The following is a 17,172-nucleotide window of genomic DNA, read 5'->3' as shown; positions in this document are numbered from 1 at the left end:
GCTCAAAATATTTGTATCATAATGTCTGCCTAAAAAGTACTCGGAAATAATAACATTTGTTTTGCTTAACCTATTTATGTACAATTACCTATTCTAAAAAAAAAATGACTGCACAAGTAGTGTAGTAATTTAGGAGGTGAAAATACTGTGAAATTACATACAAATTGCATGATACTTGAAGGCATAGCAACTGAACGTCAATAAAACATAAGTCAATGAAGCATAAACATTTTTTACCTAAAATTTGATTGCAATCATGAGCTACTTCTGGTCTTTGGATTTGTACTTGGGTCTAGTTTTAAGAATACACTAGAAGTTAATTTTTATAAAAAAGTAGTCAATACTCTCTCCGTTCAACAGTATTAATTTACAATGAAGGACGTCATCCCTCGCTCATAATCAATAATTTTCTTGCCTCGCTGGATGTTGGGCTCATGATCAATAAGTTGTTTGCATTCGCCCAAACTGATTTGGCAAAATCAAAACGCGGATGGTGGAAGGGAATTACTGTAAAGTCTTGCTCGCTGTGAAGTGGAAGAATTTCACTTGCAAATATGGGACAAACTTCGATATAGCTTTCATACGGGATGCTTTTTTGAGGCCTTAAATACGGGACGATTCCATATTATACGGAACAGCTGGCAACCCTGCGAGTGGGGCTGCGAGAAGATAATACATATCTTTGGCCCTCGCAGCCAAAAATAACAGACCGGCCCACCGGGAATTCTCCCTGTCCTCCCGATTAGCCGATCTGGGCCTGGTCTTGTTGCACATGGACCTAGCATTGACTAGAGCCATGTTGAGATGAGACTGTAATGCCAGGTTACGATCCAGTCGAAGTCGTAAAAGCGGCAATGTGGAGGTAGAAGAATCACCGAAAACTGGAACATGAAAAGCATATCTATAATCCCAAGAGCGTCGCACCAGGTTATGCCCCTCCAAATATATTGTATCCAGGGAAAACTGGGTAGAGGGTTGTAAGGTTGAAGCAATCGCCCGTCTATTTCTCACTCGAACACCGCCAAGACAACCTCTCTTTCTGCTGCTTTCCATAGAGGAGGAACGCAGCAAGGTGTCTGGTAAACGCACTCTGGCGCAGGTTGATTGGAAGAGGATTGAGATCGGGAGTAGAGAACTGGGCAGCTTCCCAGGTAACCAGCTTCTATACAACATTTGATGTTAAATAGGGCTTGGCGATCGTAGGTCAGCAATGAGTCTACATGATACCAATGCAACACCACACAGAGTACAAATAGTATTGGTTTAAAAAAAAATCTGAAACAACATTCATACAAGTCCCTTTTTTCGCTTATAGGGTTCATACACTCATTCTTTGTCCCTCTTTTTTAGATAGGGCTCAAACACTCATTCACTCTTCTCCAGTGTAATACCAGCTGTGTCCGTCTCCTTGACCTGATCACACTCAAGTGAGAGTTCAGGAGGGCACACCTTTTGCTCCACCAGATATAGAGTTTATTTTCTTATATAACCAAAGCAGTACCCTGCAGGAATTTTTTGCGCGCTTCCTTTATACATTATATGCTTAACATCTATTGATGTCCATCAAGGCCCACTCATCAATAAACACAGACCATTGCATGCAGTGTATATCTGCTTAACGTCTACTGATTTCCATTAAGGCCCACTAATCAGTAAACACAGATTTTGCATGCACAATCTGCGCCAATTTACTATTATAGTAAAACAGATCAGTGCATATAATTATTTCTTCTGGAATCAAAACCCTTTTGTTTTTTGTTCTTTAAATTTGGAGGAGCATTTTCGAGTGTCCATACCACCACTGGCTGACTTAAGGCATGTTACAAACATTTCATACATCCTGTCATTGTTTACCAATCTGTTTTCTGCAAGCAGACAGAAGCTCCCAGTTTATGTTACGTTAAAGGAACAGGCTCCATCATATATTTTTTTGTCTCATGTTAAAACAGTATGTGCAGCTTTACCATAAACTGTATTTCACTGCTGGTTATATATGCTCTATATAATTGTGTATGTGACAAATAAAAATCTTGAATCTTGAATGTCTGCACATTCCATTCTCACCTCCACCCTATGTAAGAACATTCTATTCTCATGCAGGATTCTGTGCACACAGGCAAATACATGATTATAATAGTAAAATACCTTGATACATAAATTGTTATATTCACAATGAATATACTTGAACAATTCATATTTTGACCAATAAAAATCTTCTACAAATCTTACCCTGCGCATGCAGATCTTTATGGCATTATTTTACCTTCATACTCTAGTCTTTAATCAAACACAGCGCTCTCTCACAGTGTCGGTGTCGCTGACTCGATTCGGATCCGATCCGAATCCGTTCCCGAGCTCCATCGCGAGACGTTATCTGGAGCTCATCCTCACTCTCTGTCCCGGTTCTGCTGGTTCTTACCAGGATCCAGGTGGGTCACATGAGGGATTCGCTCGGTGAGTCCGAAGTCCGCTGCGGATAAATTAACCGGCTGCTGGTATGAGGACTGCCCGTGGACAGCCTCAGTTTGCACTGCTGAGATTGTTTGAGAATACGAATAACGGGTCTCTCAACAACAGTCAACTGCAACGCGCGCTCACCTGTACGACGCCCCTGACGTCACTCCGTCGGGTCTCACCTGTGCGCGGATAGCGCTTCTCTGGGACACGATCAACATACGGCCTTTTTCTTGGACAGACGTAAAATTATGTTCAAGTGTTACATTATGCCACTTAAGTTCATGCATTTTTTCCACATTTTTTTTTTAATACAGCAAGGAGACTGAACTGGGGACAGACCAAGAAAGGCATTCCCATGATGAAAGAAAAAGATACAAACGTTTAAATAAAACAATAATTTATATTAAAAATGCATCCGATGTTCATTGTTATTTTACACTTCTGATTAATCACCAATTATTAGGATATTGGTGTATTTCTATTGCTACATATCAGCACGTTCCCAAAACATGTAGTATGGATAGGACATTGATCTAAAACAGTTCCATTAAACGTTTGACTACAATTTTATTTAAAACTCAATAGTTCTGAAATTATTAATTTATAGTCACCAATTACCCCTGTGAGAAGACATTTTATAGGAATTTTTCTTCAACCAGTTCATTGTCCTTGATATAATAAGTGCATTACAAACCATTTCTGAGGATCCACTGAACCACAGGCATCCAAACAGAGAAGATTCGAGTGGTGAATCATTCCTAGAAATTACAGAAATTGCCAAAGTTTCTCCAAGGACACAACACCTCACACAGACCTGTTATGACAGATGGGAAACCCATGCAGACAGCTCACCTTACGTCTTTTACCTGCCAATGGAAGAAATCCATACAGGAACTGCAACTTTTTCATTTCAAAACTACTTTAAACAAAAATTTATTTAACATTCATCACTGAATTGCAACAATATTGTCATATTTTATTTCTGTTTTGCAACAAATACCTTTTACATTTTTTTTATTAAACACATGTCTTGCCATTTCCCATGTAGTACCTGACACAGCAGTGAAACAACAATACTTTTACACTGTAACAATAATAGGTCTAAAATACCTAAATAGGAGGAATCTATCTGTTGTCATTCTCATTCACCTCAGTGGCACTAAGAAACAATGCTGTTGAATGCCCAACAAAAAAAAAAACTGACCCATACTAAACAGCTATATCTTGAGTCAATGAGCTAATCAAAAACAAACATGCTTTAATATATTATTTAGCAGCAAATTGTGATAGCTGAGAACTACTGGCTTCTCTTACATTCATCAAGATAGCAGACATCATCAGTTTAACATACATTTCAAAATCCAAGACAGAAGATGAAATGGCATATAAAAACAAACAATAAACAAACAAAATAACAATAACCATGATAAGTGTGAAGAACGTTTCCCTTCTGCTTTTGTGTTTCTGTCTCATGTTATCCTTAATGTTCCTGCTGCCAAACATCTTATAAATAGAAATTATAGCCCTATATTATGATAATATTTAGGGTGAAGAATGTTATAAATCGTCTCATCTGAAACGAATAATTTTCTAAACAGCTAGATTTCCTTTGTCGTACCATGTAAACTGAACGGTCGAATTTTAGTGAAAAGAAACAGGAAATGGTCCTTTGTGTTTCACCTGGTTTCGTCCGCAGATCCTGCGCTTGTTCTGCTTCACAAAAAAACACAGATCAGGAGTGATTCTCACATTGTCCTGCACATAAATCAGCACAGAAGCAGATCCGCTCGCGACAATCACCTTTACTAACTATTTAGAAAAATCCATAGTAAACATCAAGACTTTATGCTGAGTAATAAACAGGCAAAAATGTAACTCTCTCATCATGGTTTCAGATTCAAATTAGTCCAATCTACCTTTAAAAAGTCATGACCATTCTTGAAGAAAAAACTTAGATGACTAACTTTTAAGACTAGTACAAGTGGTTTGTGCAACCAGCAACTAAATAACTTTCTTTTTTCTGTGGAACACAGACGGAGATGTTTAGAAAAATGTTCACGCCGCTCTTTTCCATGCAATGAAAGTGCAAAAGGAAACATCATAACAAATGTTATTTTTGTTTTCTTTGCACACAAAAAGTATTCTCGTAGCTTTGTGAAATTATGGCTGAACCCCTGATGTCACATGGACTGTGTCCACGATGGTTTTGCAACGTTTCTGGACCTAGGAACATTTCAGTTGTGTTGCTGTCTATGGAGGATCAGAGAGCTCTTGGATTTCATCAAAAATATCTTAATTTGTGTTCCGAAGATGAACGAAGGTAATTATTGACAGAATTGTAATTTTTGGGTGAACTAACCCTTTAACTCTGCACGTTTTTCACTGGCATGTAATCGCCACTCGAGGGCTCGATCAGCCCGCAGCAGCTCTGCAGGTCCAGGTTGAGGAGGTCCAGGTCTAATGCAGGGATGGGGCAGCTCGATCGCAGCGGGAGGTCCATGAGTGGGTGTCTGCTGGGCTGCGGCGCCGGCAGGTCCTGGGGCAGGTGCGGGGCCAGGTTTAAGCCCAGAGGACTTGGGAGCTCCATCTCCTCCATGCTGTCCTCGGCTCCGCCGGCGAAACCTGAATCTGGACTCTGTGTGTCCTGCCTCAGCTTCTCCAGAGAGAACTCCAGCTCCTTTGTGTCCTTCTCTCCAGCAGCGCGAGTGATGTCAGCGGCGCCCCCGGCTGGCCCGTAGGAGGAATGCACCGAGCAGGGCTCCAGAGCGTCGCTTGGCTCCTTGGAGCTCTGGGACAGGAAGTAGGTGGAGTTGGAGAAGTCGGAGGATTTGGCAGGGCCATCCCATCCGTCCTGCGGGCCGCCGCTGTTTCTGTGCGAGCCGCGGGATTCGCAGGTGTCCTGCAGCTTCAGGACCTCGACCTGACTGATGAACTCGGTGTCCACTCTGATGAAGCTCTCGTGCGCTAAAACCGACCCCAGCCAAGACTGATGGAGAGAACGTGGGTTATCAAACAGAACTGAAGGAAAAACAATGCGTGTCTGATTGTCTGAGGTGCGGGACTCACCGTGAAATTCCCTCCGTGGCTCGAGTTCAGATCACCGAAGAATTTGGAGGGATCAGGAATATATGTGGAACCCTTCTTCTGGACCCTGAAAGGAGAAGAAGCCACATTCCTGTGGCCCAATATTGTCATTCTGTGCTCAGATACACTCTTTATAACAGATCCTGACAGTCTCTCATATAACCTGACATTTTCTTTGTCCTCACTGAAATAATTTACAATCATTTTTAAATCATTTTCAAATTAAAGTTATTTTAATAGTCAGTTATTGTTATCATTTCACTTTAGTTATTATTAAAGCTATTTTTTGTTATTGTAGTTTTTTATTGTGTTGTAATTATAGCTTTCATTATTGTTATTACTGGTATGGTTATAGTAATAGCTATCGCTATAGTCATCGTTATAATTCTCATTATTGTTATCGTTATAGTTACTGTTATCGTTGTCATTATTGTTTTAGGTCATATCCATTACAGTTATCTTTATTGGTAGTTATCATTATCATTATAAAACGGATAGTTCCGGTGCTTGATTCTGATTGGTTGAGTCGCGTTCGAAGCTGTTGTAGATTATTCTACAAACATACACCTTTGTTTACTTCTGTCTGTTGCTCGGTAACCACTTTGTTGCACCCACAACTGTTTCTGAGGAACTACATTGTTTGGTGGAAGAATACTGTTTTTATTAATATCATTACAACTTTATTTGCTCTGTTTTATTTTGTGAAACCTTACTATGTATATGGAATAACCGTTTTATAAAAGCAATAATCCCCGTGAAGCCGTGGTTTACAGTGAATTTATAACAACGCCCCTTAGCTGTTATAAATTTATTATAGGTATCATTGTTATTGTCATTATTGTTATCGTTATCATTTTAGTTACTGTTAGCATTATTATTATAGTTATCTTTATGGTTATTGTTATCATTATATTTATTGTCATAGTTTGTAAATCGTTATTATTAGTATTACAGTTATCGTTATCATTGTCATTATATTTATCACATTTATAGTAATTATTATAGCTATTGTTATTATTGTAAGCAGCATTATCGTTATCATTATAGTTATCATTAAAATTATTGTTACTGTAATTACTGTAGTTTTCGTTGTCATTATATTTATCATTATAGTTAACATAGTTATAGTAATTATTATAATTATTGTTATCGTTATAGTTATTATTATTGGCAGCAGCATTATAGTTTTAGTTATGGTTGTAGTTGTTGTTTGTGTTGTGAACTCACTGAAGACTCCTCCCAGGTGCATCAGGCATCAGCAGCGTCACACTCACCTTTTGATTCTCTTGCACTTGATGAGAATGGTGAAGATTAATATGGTGGCCAGAGTGATTCCTGTGAGCATGATTCCTGCCACAGACGATTCTGAAGAGACAGATGAGAGCGTTAGAGTATGGCAGCACATGAATGTGTGAGTGAGTGTGTGTGTGTGTGTGTGTGTGTGTGTGTGTGTGAGGTGTGTGTGAGTGTGTGTGTCAGACAGGTGTGTGTTACCTAGTGTGTGGGGCTTCTGACCCACAGCAGATGTCCAGCTGTACTCTTTACTCCAGTCGCTCCACACGGCATTGGGCAGTTTTGTCTTTTGATACTTGACTCGCACCCTGATCACGTACTGCTGATGTAAGAGCAACTGTTCCTCTGACAGAGTGAATCGAGTTTCTTCAATATTTATGGTCAAACTTTCCACATCCTACACAGACATTGACAGAATGAAGCATTTCTGCTGTGATGAGCGCTGATAGATTCACAGTGAGACGGTTCTGAATCTGTGTTCAGATGCACATCATCTAAACATCCTCTGTCTTTAACCATTACATTGTTTTACAATCGCTTACACACTAAAAGTACTTGAGACATACTCCTAGTAATGCATCCTCAAACCAAGATAGCAAAACTGCAAGCACATTATCAATTTGCAACTGTGAAGCTAAATTTTTGCAAAACACTGACAACACTGACAGCTCATGAGTTCTGGAAAACACTGCCATTTGAAACACCACATTCATTTACTGATCACCTACACTTACAGCTCTTTCCTTTACAATGGTTTGAGAAAGAAAGATATTATTTCCACCCTCTGTTTCTGTTTCTGAATATGCTGTATACAGTATTTATGAGCAGACTGAACATGCACAAGTTAGTGGTGTTTGACATCCCAGTGTAACTGGTGTGTATAAGGTAATCATCTGTTGGTTCTGTGAGTTGCAAGATGCAAGAGTTGTGTGATGTAGAGTTTAGAGAAAAGAATCCACAGTTTCATAAATCATTTATAAGCAATTGTCAAAAAAAACATTTGTTATGGAAAAAAAGAGGTTGACATGAGAGAGGTTGATATGCTCACCATCCAGCTCTGAGCAGCAGATCTGTACTGGACCTCAAACTCTGGCTTTAAAAAGCTTCTTTTAGGAACAAAACTCCAAGAAACATTGATCCCGTGAACTTTCACATCCTCAGGAGGAGCTGCTTTCACTGCTGCACACACAAACACACCATAATCACTCAAGCAAACAGTTATCAGTGCTGATCAATAGGTCAGATTGGAGCCAGAACAGAAGCCATGACAAAGATTCTCTCGTTACCTAAAGAACTCTTCGTTTACACTAATGGACTCCTGCTTCACATGTGTAAATATTAGTGATCGATACACACCCCTTCTCCAATCACATGCTCTCTAGCCTCTGTTCCAGAATGTGGGAGTTATTATATTTGACTCACCACTGTTTCTTGCTTCATGTGATGCTATTTCAGCCATGGGATTTGTGTAGTTGTCACAACGGACTTCTTCATGTAATTTGGTCCTTGATGTTATTATACCTAGCTGCAGCAGAAGAGAAAGAAATAATATGTTCATTTGGTTAACTACTCAATGAATCTGGAGTTTAACATGTCAAACGAACTCAAACACATGCCGTCACTCACCTCGCTTTCAAAAACCACGGTGGCAGAGCGTATATGAGGCCGTGCCAGGTCTGCAAACATCTGCCCCTTCTTTGTAGTCGTGTTTCTAAAATCAAAAAAGTTCAGAATTTCACATATAAAAATAAAGCACATACCCATTAGGATTTTTTTTAGATTCACCTCACAAACTAACCAACAAATGAATTAGCAGAATTAAGAGAAAGGAACGTGAAAACTGTTCTACGTTCATTAGCTCTGGATCCTGTATAATATAAAGGCTGATTGTTAAATCACAAGCTAAATACATTATGAAATCAAGTTTTTCCTTACAGCTTCGTAACATTTACATGAATCCGGCAGATGGTCTCGGGACGGACCGGAGGGATCACGTCCAGTTTTGAGGTGTCCCAATCACATTTAAAGGTGTTGTAGTAATCATTATGACATGTTAAACCTGGAGAAAGAGCAACATCTGAGCAATTCAATCTTACAATAAAGGTTTCAAAAGGGTGTTTTCAGAGTGATACCACAGAACAACCATTTTTAGTTCCCCATAGAACCATAAAGTAAACAGTTCATAAAATAACCATCTTTATTTTATTAATCCAAAGAAACTTTTTTCTCTTTGAAAACATTTTTTTTGCTATGCAAAGGTTTTGAATGTTAATGGTGCCATCAATGCCAATTGATAACCTTTATTTTTAAGTGAAAAACTTACATTTACTGAAAGTGTGTGTTTTTCACAATGTGTGTTAGACCCTATACCCACCAATCTATTAAAAGAGATCAATCTTAACCAATCATACCTATCTTACTGTTATTAAGTAGTAGCAGTAAGTGGAAAGGTGTCTTATTAATCACAAATTCAGTATGGAGTACCACAAGGCTCAGTACTAGGACTGCTGGTTTTTACCCTGTACGGCTGTATAGCTGTTTTTTTAAATGCTTACAAGACATATAGACAAACTTAGTAAACACACACACAGACCTATCACAACACAAATCCCATCAGGAGTTCTTACTTTGATCTGCAAGAGCTGAATGTGATGACATCATTAAAATCAGCATCAGCATCAGCATCATGATAGCCAGAATCTGCATGATGGCATGTTCCTCTCAGCATTCATCTGGAAATCTGTTGGGAGACAGAGAAACTTTCATTCATCACATATGTAATTGTTGCTTATCTTCTCGGCAAACACACAGAACATGACAAATAATGCTTCGGCATTCATTTTCCTCCCCCAAACGCTCACACACTCGTCAGGTGGAAAAACCCAAAGCCACAAAGAGAAAGAGCAAATACACTGATCATCACCCACAGACTCAGAAAAATAAGACGCAGAGCTTCTAAAGTGTGTTCAGAGTGTGACAACACCGTGGCGATAAACGCCGTTAACCACATGACCGAACGAACGCATGGAGGAGCATGACTGACTCGGCGGGACACATTTTAACAATGTGTACAATGTGAAATATTTTCAAAGTTTTTCATTTTCTTTTCTTCCTGCTTGAATAAACTGTAACAAATAATCAATAAAATAGAGAACAGAAGGAAAGTATCAGCACTTCAGCGTTTAAACTCAATCATAGCTATTAAATCAACACACTCCTATTTCAGAAAGATGTTTAAAACCTGGAAGTGGTCTGGGAATATTTTATCATATTATATTCAAGCTTTAAACACCACTGAAGGGAAATGTGTGATGATGATGATGCTTCTTCTTCACTACACTATCAGATGTTCATTCATTTCAAATCATCCTCTCCACTAAAGAAGAGTTTTCTATATAGAGCTCATACAATCTTGATTTTTGTCTAAAAACTCAAGTGTTCAAGCAGAAGCTTCACACTGACAGGTGTGTGTAGAGAGTCATAAAAGCGTGTTACATACGTGTGGAGCAGAGACGTCCCAGCGCTGAGCGTCACGTTGTCACTCGCTCATCTTCCCGTCTGTGAGCGCGATCACACACACTGCAAGGTTAAACGAGCACAGCGATTCTCCACGAACGCAGCCCTTCCTGTCACACACACACACACACACACACACACACACACACACACACACACACACACACACACACACACACACAGGTAGTGAAACAGGCCATGGATTAAACCAGCGCTGGGCTGTTGTGGTGACATTTAAACTAAAGCTTGTGCAGGAAATGAGAAGCATGTAGTAGGAGGAGACAGCCGTTCTCTTTCACTCACACTCACACTCCTGTCCATCACACCCAAACACACGTTTATAGACCAACTGCTGGAAACAGGTGTTTGTTTGAATGAATGTATTAAATTAAAATATAGAGAGAGTGTGTGTGTGTGTGTGTTTGTGTTTGAGTGTGTGTGTGTGTGTATGTGTGTGTCTGAATGAATGTAGGTGTGTGTTTGAGAGAGAGAGTGTGTGTGTGTGTGTGTGTGTGTGTGTGTGTGTGTGTGTGTGTGTGTGTGTGTGTGTGTGTGTTTTCAGGGCCTCACATTTCCGAGAAGAGAACTGACCACAGATTCTGGTTATGCTCCTCGCTTTACGGCTCTAGTAAATATCTATCTATCTATCTCTCTCTCTCTCTCTCTCTCTCTCTCTCTCTCTCTCTCTCTCTCTCTCTCTCTCTCTCTCTCTCTCTCTCTGGTTCTGTCTATGTTCTCGGTCTCTGTGTTCTCGTCGCTGAAGGTTTTCCGTACATCTGAGGGGCTGCACCTGTTTTTTCTCTCACGTCAATGCGAGACTGAGCGGCAGAAACAGATGTTCTCATTTCACTCTTTCAGAAAAACAAAACTCCATCAGTAGCTGAATGATAAGTCCGTGTCAGTTAACGCTGCTATTATTTGATGTGATTTCCAGATAAGCAGATCAACTATTCAGAAAAACCTCATTTGTTTCCTCTGTTTAAACTGTGAAGCCGACAACAGTTCAGCGTTACAGGAATAATTGCAGATGGACTCTTCTCACATATATGCTGCTATCCTGACATTTAGATGAAGAATAATGTATAAAGAGAGCAGCACAGGCGGCGAGAGACACAAGAGCAATACAGCCCTAAAACACTGATCTAATAATGCCTGCCCTTCATCAAACACCTGCTCATCTGATCCCATCAGCTACAGCACAACTCTTCTATAAGCCTTAATGTGTTTTACTCTTACCTTGATAACTGCTCTTCTTCCAGTGAAAGAATCTAATCTGGAAATACAGCTAATGTGTCCGCTCACTCTCTAGTGCTCATACAGAGCATCTAACACATTTATCACTCATTCAGACTTTACAAACACACAAGCAATCTCATGTGTGACACATTTCCTCCTTAATGGCATTGCTATTCTTAGAAAATCAAATTTAGTAGAAACAGTTACGACATAATTCAGCATCAGTGACCTTAAACTTTGATAAAATCTGCCGATATGAGAAGAAACTCATGAACTGTCATCTAGTGCAGAGCTGATAAAGCTGAATCACATTATGTGACATTGCTATACAACTGCGTATAGCATCAGAATTCAAAGAACTTGATTAGAACAGAATATTAACATTATTGTCTTTAGGAGCTGCTTTACAGCCATTACCGCAGCCAAATACGAGGTCCGGACCTCTGTACATTTTTCTTAGTAGAAAATACAAATTGAAGCTCTCTGAATGAGTAATTAACAGTTTAAAACTCCTGCTATGAGTATAAATCAATGTTTGCCTATTGTTCAGTGTCTGTGATGTGAAAATGATCACATTTAGTCACATTTTTATGATTACATATTATCATATTTAAATACTACACTGAATAATTTAACAGTTGCACATTTTTGAACAATTACTTTTTATGTATTTTCTTATAAACTAAAACTACACATTCTGAATAATTATAATTTTAAGCGGTGTATTGGTAGTTAGTATGCTGCAGTTTAAGAAAAGTCCATAAGAATAGGGCACAATACTGTGTTAAGATGAAGGAATTTTCCTTCATATAATATCCTACCAGAAAATGATCAGTACCTTTTCTGTTTTTCTTACAGTGTGCCTAACTGATCAACTAATAGCAATGTGTCTCATAAATGAAGAAATATTACTGAACTATTGCAGCTGGCAGCTGGATTCACATGATACACCTCTATACTGCTAGCACTTCTCTCCAGCTCACTACAGACTGACTTTCTGCGTAATTTAGAGGGAAAATGTATGCCTTTTTACCATTTTATTCACTTTACAAAAGTTGCCCAATAAATTGCTAAATTTGTTGCTAGGGAAGTCTGAAAAGTTGCCAAATCTAGCCACAAAATATTTTTCACAAAGTCATGCTAAAACATTCATAAAAGCACTAGACAAAGATCTTATCATGCATCAGTGCTTACTGACGAAAACTAGTATTGTTGCATGAATAATAAAGAGTAATAAATTTATCCACCCTTAAACCCTTAAAGTATTAACAGATTTGAATGCAACAACTCAGCTCTTATGTAACAATGCCCACCCCATCAAAACAGATAAAACATCTTTTACAAACACCTGCATGTCTGTCACTTTTAAAGTTTACATGCATAATGAGTCGCATCCGTAGGTGTTATTAAACCACAATTCCTAACGCCCCTGACCTCATTTTCATAGTTTCCATAATTGTTCTTGTTTGAAGCTGCTATGACACACTCTGTATTGTAAAAGCACTACAGAAATAAAGGCGATGGCATCATACAGTTTGCTTCCGGATGGGGATGATGTAACCCAGAAGATGAAATAAGAAATCATCTGATGCCTGTTTCTTAGATTTTTCCATCCTGACCATTACTACTCCTCAATCAGTCAGTAAAGCCTGCCTTTAAAGGTAAAACTGAAAACCATGCACACTTCCATGAAGACGAAATGGTAAAGTGTGTGAAGTAGTGAGCTTCATACGAACATCCTGCAGTGAAACTAGAACAGCAATGTTAGTTACATCTGTTAGCGATGTATGATGCGACTGAATCCTACAAATCAAGGTTCATCAGCATTGCACATTTTTAGAAGTCATTTAATCTCATTACAATCTTCAAATGACACATCAGCCAAGCGTGATTTCTGTTTCTAATACTAGGAATAATGCAGCTCTCCCTTCAGTGCAATGAAGCCCAAAACAACCAAACTACAAAATGTTTTTCTTATTAATGAAACTGAAAATTTGATCATCGTGAGTCAAATGTTGAATTAATCGGAACAACATTTAGATACACCGCGAAAATAGAAAGCAGCTAAAATACACACTGCTTCTACAGTTTTCCACTCTAGCCTGCACTGTAAAACATTTTTAAAAATCATAAAAATAGGGCACAGTTTACCGCATTAATAGAAAAGGATGTTTTTTACAGGTGTTTTACCTGTATTTTGAATTTTGAACTTCATTGCATTGTATTTTAGGGTTCACAGCACTGCAATACATTTTCTGTATTTATGTGTTTATTTTGCCAGATCAGATCTTAAAACCAATTGGAATTATTTCAATCCATTACATCAAAGCCATTAATCACTAATCAGGTTTTTCAAAGGTTGGTGTACTTCTTTTAGCCTGAACATCAGTGAAGAGCTTGAGATGATTTGAGTGAAATCAAGGTAAATATCACTCAAATAGAACATTTTATTCATTTGTTACATTTAGTGTCATTTGAATCAAACTGTACTTTTTTTTTTTTTTAGCAAAAATTTATACAAAAATATGATAGTATTTGCATTTTGGAGACATAAATGCTGGTTATTAAATTGCTTTGCATCAGGAAATGAAGTCTAATGAAAGCACTAATGAAAATGTTCACAGTCAGTTCAGAATTCTCCAGTGATTCTGTTGAAGATTGTTGTGCAGAAACTGAGCCCATAGTTTAGAAAAGCCTATTTATAACACACACCTGCCTATAACAATGTGATGGTGAAGTTATTTTAATATTGAACAAATGAAAGAAGGATACTCTCATTTAGACACAGTTTCGTTCGGCTATTTTTGGCCAATTTCAACCTTTCAATTGAGACCCAAACTGAAACTAGAGAAAGTGTTTCACAATTGCCTTTCAGCTCAAGTCTACAGCATTAAATTAAAATTAAATTCCATCATTCAACAGAGATGTGCTGAATGAACAAACCTGCAGTGATCCGCATCAAACCTGCCTCACAGAACTACAAACAGCTGACTCCAGTATGATTTATGCAGAAACACTGAAGCTGACCAGGGTTTAGGCAGCGGCTGATCTGCGCTGTTCTCACATCCTCCTTCACTGCAGGAGGGACTGGTGTAGTCTAGTCTAGTCTGGTTTAATGATCAGGTCCAGCTGATCCAAACGCTGCCAGTAAACGTGTTTCTATTTATAAATTACAAACCAAATGGGCTCATGTTCCCATTAAACAAAACCAGTTTACTTTCTGACAAGAAGTCAAACCTCAAATAACCTCTCCATCGACCACAAGTGAAAGAGTTTCAGATAAAGCTGAGCAGGCATAGAGTAAAACAGGATAGATACTGGTGATCTAGAGATCGAGGTCGGAAAAAAAAAAAAAAAACATTTGTGGTTTTACCACATCTCTAACATACAAACACAAACACACACACACACACACTCACACTCAAAAACAACTATTAGCAAAAAAATCAACTATCGGTGATCATTAACTATATAAAGAAAATAACAGTAAAGCAACTGATCAAAATTGTCCAAGATAGTTTTTATCTTGCTTCTTAGAATCACAAAATATCTAAACCACACACACGTTTTATGGGGACTCTCCACAGGCGTAATGGTTGTTATACTGTACAAACTCCCTACAGCTAACCCTAGCCCTCACAGGAAACTTTCTGCATTTTTACAATCTCAAAAAAAAAAACTCATTTTGAAGTTATAAGCGTGTTTCCTCATGAGGATATAAAAATGTCCCCACAAGGTCAAAATTTAAAAAAATAAATAAATAAATAAATAAATAAAAAAATTGTGAAAAAAAAAATGTAAACATAAAAATGTCCCGAACAGGTCCAAATTTACTGGTATTACTATCCTTGTGTGGACATTTGGTCCCCATAACGTCATAAATACCAGGCACACACACACAACCAAACAGTGCACGCGCACACACACACACACACAACAACAACAGATCAATTATTGGTGATCATATAAAGAATTAAATAATAAAGCAACTGAAGCTGTAATAACTGCCCAAGAGTCATCATGTTTCTTTCTTAGAATCACTAAATATCTAAACCACACACTCTCTCTCTCTCTCTCTCTCTCTCACACACACACAACCGCGCGCGCACACACGAGTGTTTTTACGAGAAAAAGAGCGCTACATCCTCCATCAGTCACTCACACCTCCGCAGTCACATCCTTCTCTGTCCTCTGCTGTTTTTCCATCCTCTAATCAAACACCATCATCAGTCCTTCATCAGTCTGAGACACACACACACACACACACACACACCATCACCAGTCCTTCATCAGTCTGTAGATCTTTGACATTTCTTCGGATCAATCATCGAGCTGAGAGCACCTAGAAATGAATGCACTGACCTGCTGTCTCCATCTCACCACAAGCGAAATTTCAGCTCACTGATTTACTCAAGCTTTTCGAGATAAATGGTTTCCTTTTCATTCTGTGTCTCTATTTTCGTTTGAAGATAATAAAATGGTAAAACCCTTGCGGTCTGTTTCTCGCTTCTCTAGAAACCGCGTCTACTTCTCTCAGAACAGCTTCTCTAAAAAACCCCACGTTTTCTTCCTTAAAATGTCCACCAGAGACACGAAAAACATGCCATACGGTCTTTTTTATGGCAGTCGGTGAAGTTTTTCGGTGATTTTAGATAAATATTGATAAAACTAGAGAGGCTATTAAAGGGCCAGAAGTTAAGTTATCTAATATAATATAATAATAGTAGGCTAGTAAAAATAGTACCACTTTAAGGTAACTTTCAGTTATTACAATTACAATCATTTTACGTTGTAAGATCAAACATTATGAGCTAAAATAAATAAATACATAAAAGAAAGAAAGAAAATTAAAGAAAAGAAATTAAAAGAAAAGAAAAAAGGGTTATTATTTTCAGCTACCTTCACATTTGTATACACCGACTTGTTTTCTATGTAGCCTACCACAGTTTCACCTAAAAACCAACAAAACCAACAAACAAAAAAAACAAGCCCGTTTTTCGTGAAATCAGAATATCTGGCGCCCCCTGCTGACACAACAGCAACTAGTTACATGTAACACAATTACTTCATTTAATTGCTAAATAAATGTAACCGTAATCTGTTACAGTTACTGAGACAAAACATGTAATTAAATTACAGTTACTATTGAAAATTATTAATTAACGGATTACATCTTAATATTTTCTCACTCATATGCTACAGATCTGATTGATTTCTTTCCCTAATTTCATTGGCTGCTCTACAATATGAGACACCAGTGTTTCAGGAGTTGAGGACACAACTGTGCAATTTTTTATTTGGGTTTATGTGCTTGCTTTATTTTTTCCAAGGCATTAGATGCCAGTGTCTTCTGTCATAGATGCAAAAATCTGATTTCAGAAAAACAGTATCATAGCTATTAAACTAGATCTTGTTGAGATTTTAAATCAGCATTTAACCTCAGAATGACTTCAAAGTAAAAAGAGATGCTAAAGTCAGATTTTGTGGTGGCTGTCCTTTACATTTTATATATTTTATTTTTTTTAATTACTTAATTCAAGTGATGGAGAATTTCAAAAGTCTACTGTAATGTTACCCTGCCTGCTT

At 38.1% G+C, this 17,172-nt stretch overlaps 1 protein-coding gene across 3 annotated transcripts; it reads right to left on the bottom strand.

Annotated features, from left to right (window-relative positions):
- Nucleotides 1–3,412: 3,412 nt before the first annotated feature.
- On the bottom strand, nucleotides 3,413–16,097 carry LOC109079318 (interleukin-21 receptor-like). Of its 3 annotated transcripts, none has more exons than XM_042725257.1 (11): nucleotides 15,949–16,097; nucleotides 10,334–10,460; nucleotides 9,462–9,574; nucleotides 8,770–8,893; nucleotides 8,461–8,545; nucleotides 8,257–8,359; nucleotides 7,883–8,013; nucleotides 7,036–7,231; nucleotides 6,816–6,906; nucleotides 5,524–5,632; nucleotides 3,413–5,443 (listed from the first exon to the last, which is right to left on the bottom strand). In XM_042725257.1, exons 3-11 carry the CDS (start codon nucleotides 9,538–9,540, stop codon nucleotides 4,820–4,822), a joined length of 1,542 nt encoding a protein of 513 aa, XP_042581191.1. In that variant the 5' UTR covers nucleotides 9,541–9,574; nucleotides 10,334–10,460; nucleotides 15,949–16,097; the 3' UTR covers nucleotides 3,413–4,819. The 3 variants fall into 3 exon arrangements, with proteins under 3 accessions (XP_042581191.1, XP_042581192.1, XP_042581194.1); XM_042725258.1 differs by lacking the exon at nucleotides 15,949–16,097 and adding an exon at nucleotides 11,587–12,259; XM_042725260.1 differs by lacking the exon at nucleotides 15,949–16,097 and having other exon boundaries at nucleotides 3,413–4,167; nucleotides 4,817–5,443; nucleotides 10,334–10,717.
- Nucleotides 16,098–17,172: the final 1,075 nt, after the last annotated feature.

Source organism: Cyprinus carpio, chromosome B6 (genome assembly GCF_018340385.1).
Source record: "Cyprinus carpio isolate SPL01 chromosome B6, ASM1834038v1, whole genome shotgun sequence".
Lineage (NCBI taxonomy): Eukaryota > Metazoa > Chordata > Actinopteri > Cypriniformes > Cyprinidae > Cyprinus > Cyprinus carpio.
Note: the sequence above shows the minus strand (reverse complement) of the source record. Positions and strands in the feature narration are given on the sequence as shown.

Coding starts and splice junctions, on each gene's coding strand:
- LOC109079318 (XM_042725257.1), bottom strand. CDS start 9,540: ATGCAGATTCTGGCTATCATGATGCTGATGCTGATGCTGATTTTAATG. Junction 8,546..8,769: donor CATGTAAATGTTACGAAGCT/GTAAGGAAAAAC, acceptor TTTTGATTTTAG/AAACACGACTACAAAGAAGG. Junction 8,014..8,256: donor ACATGAAGCAAGAAACAGTG/GTGAGTCAAATA, acceptor TTGTGTGTGCAG/CAGTGAAAGCAGCTCCTCCT.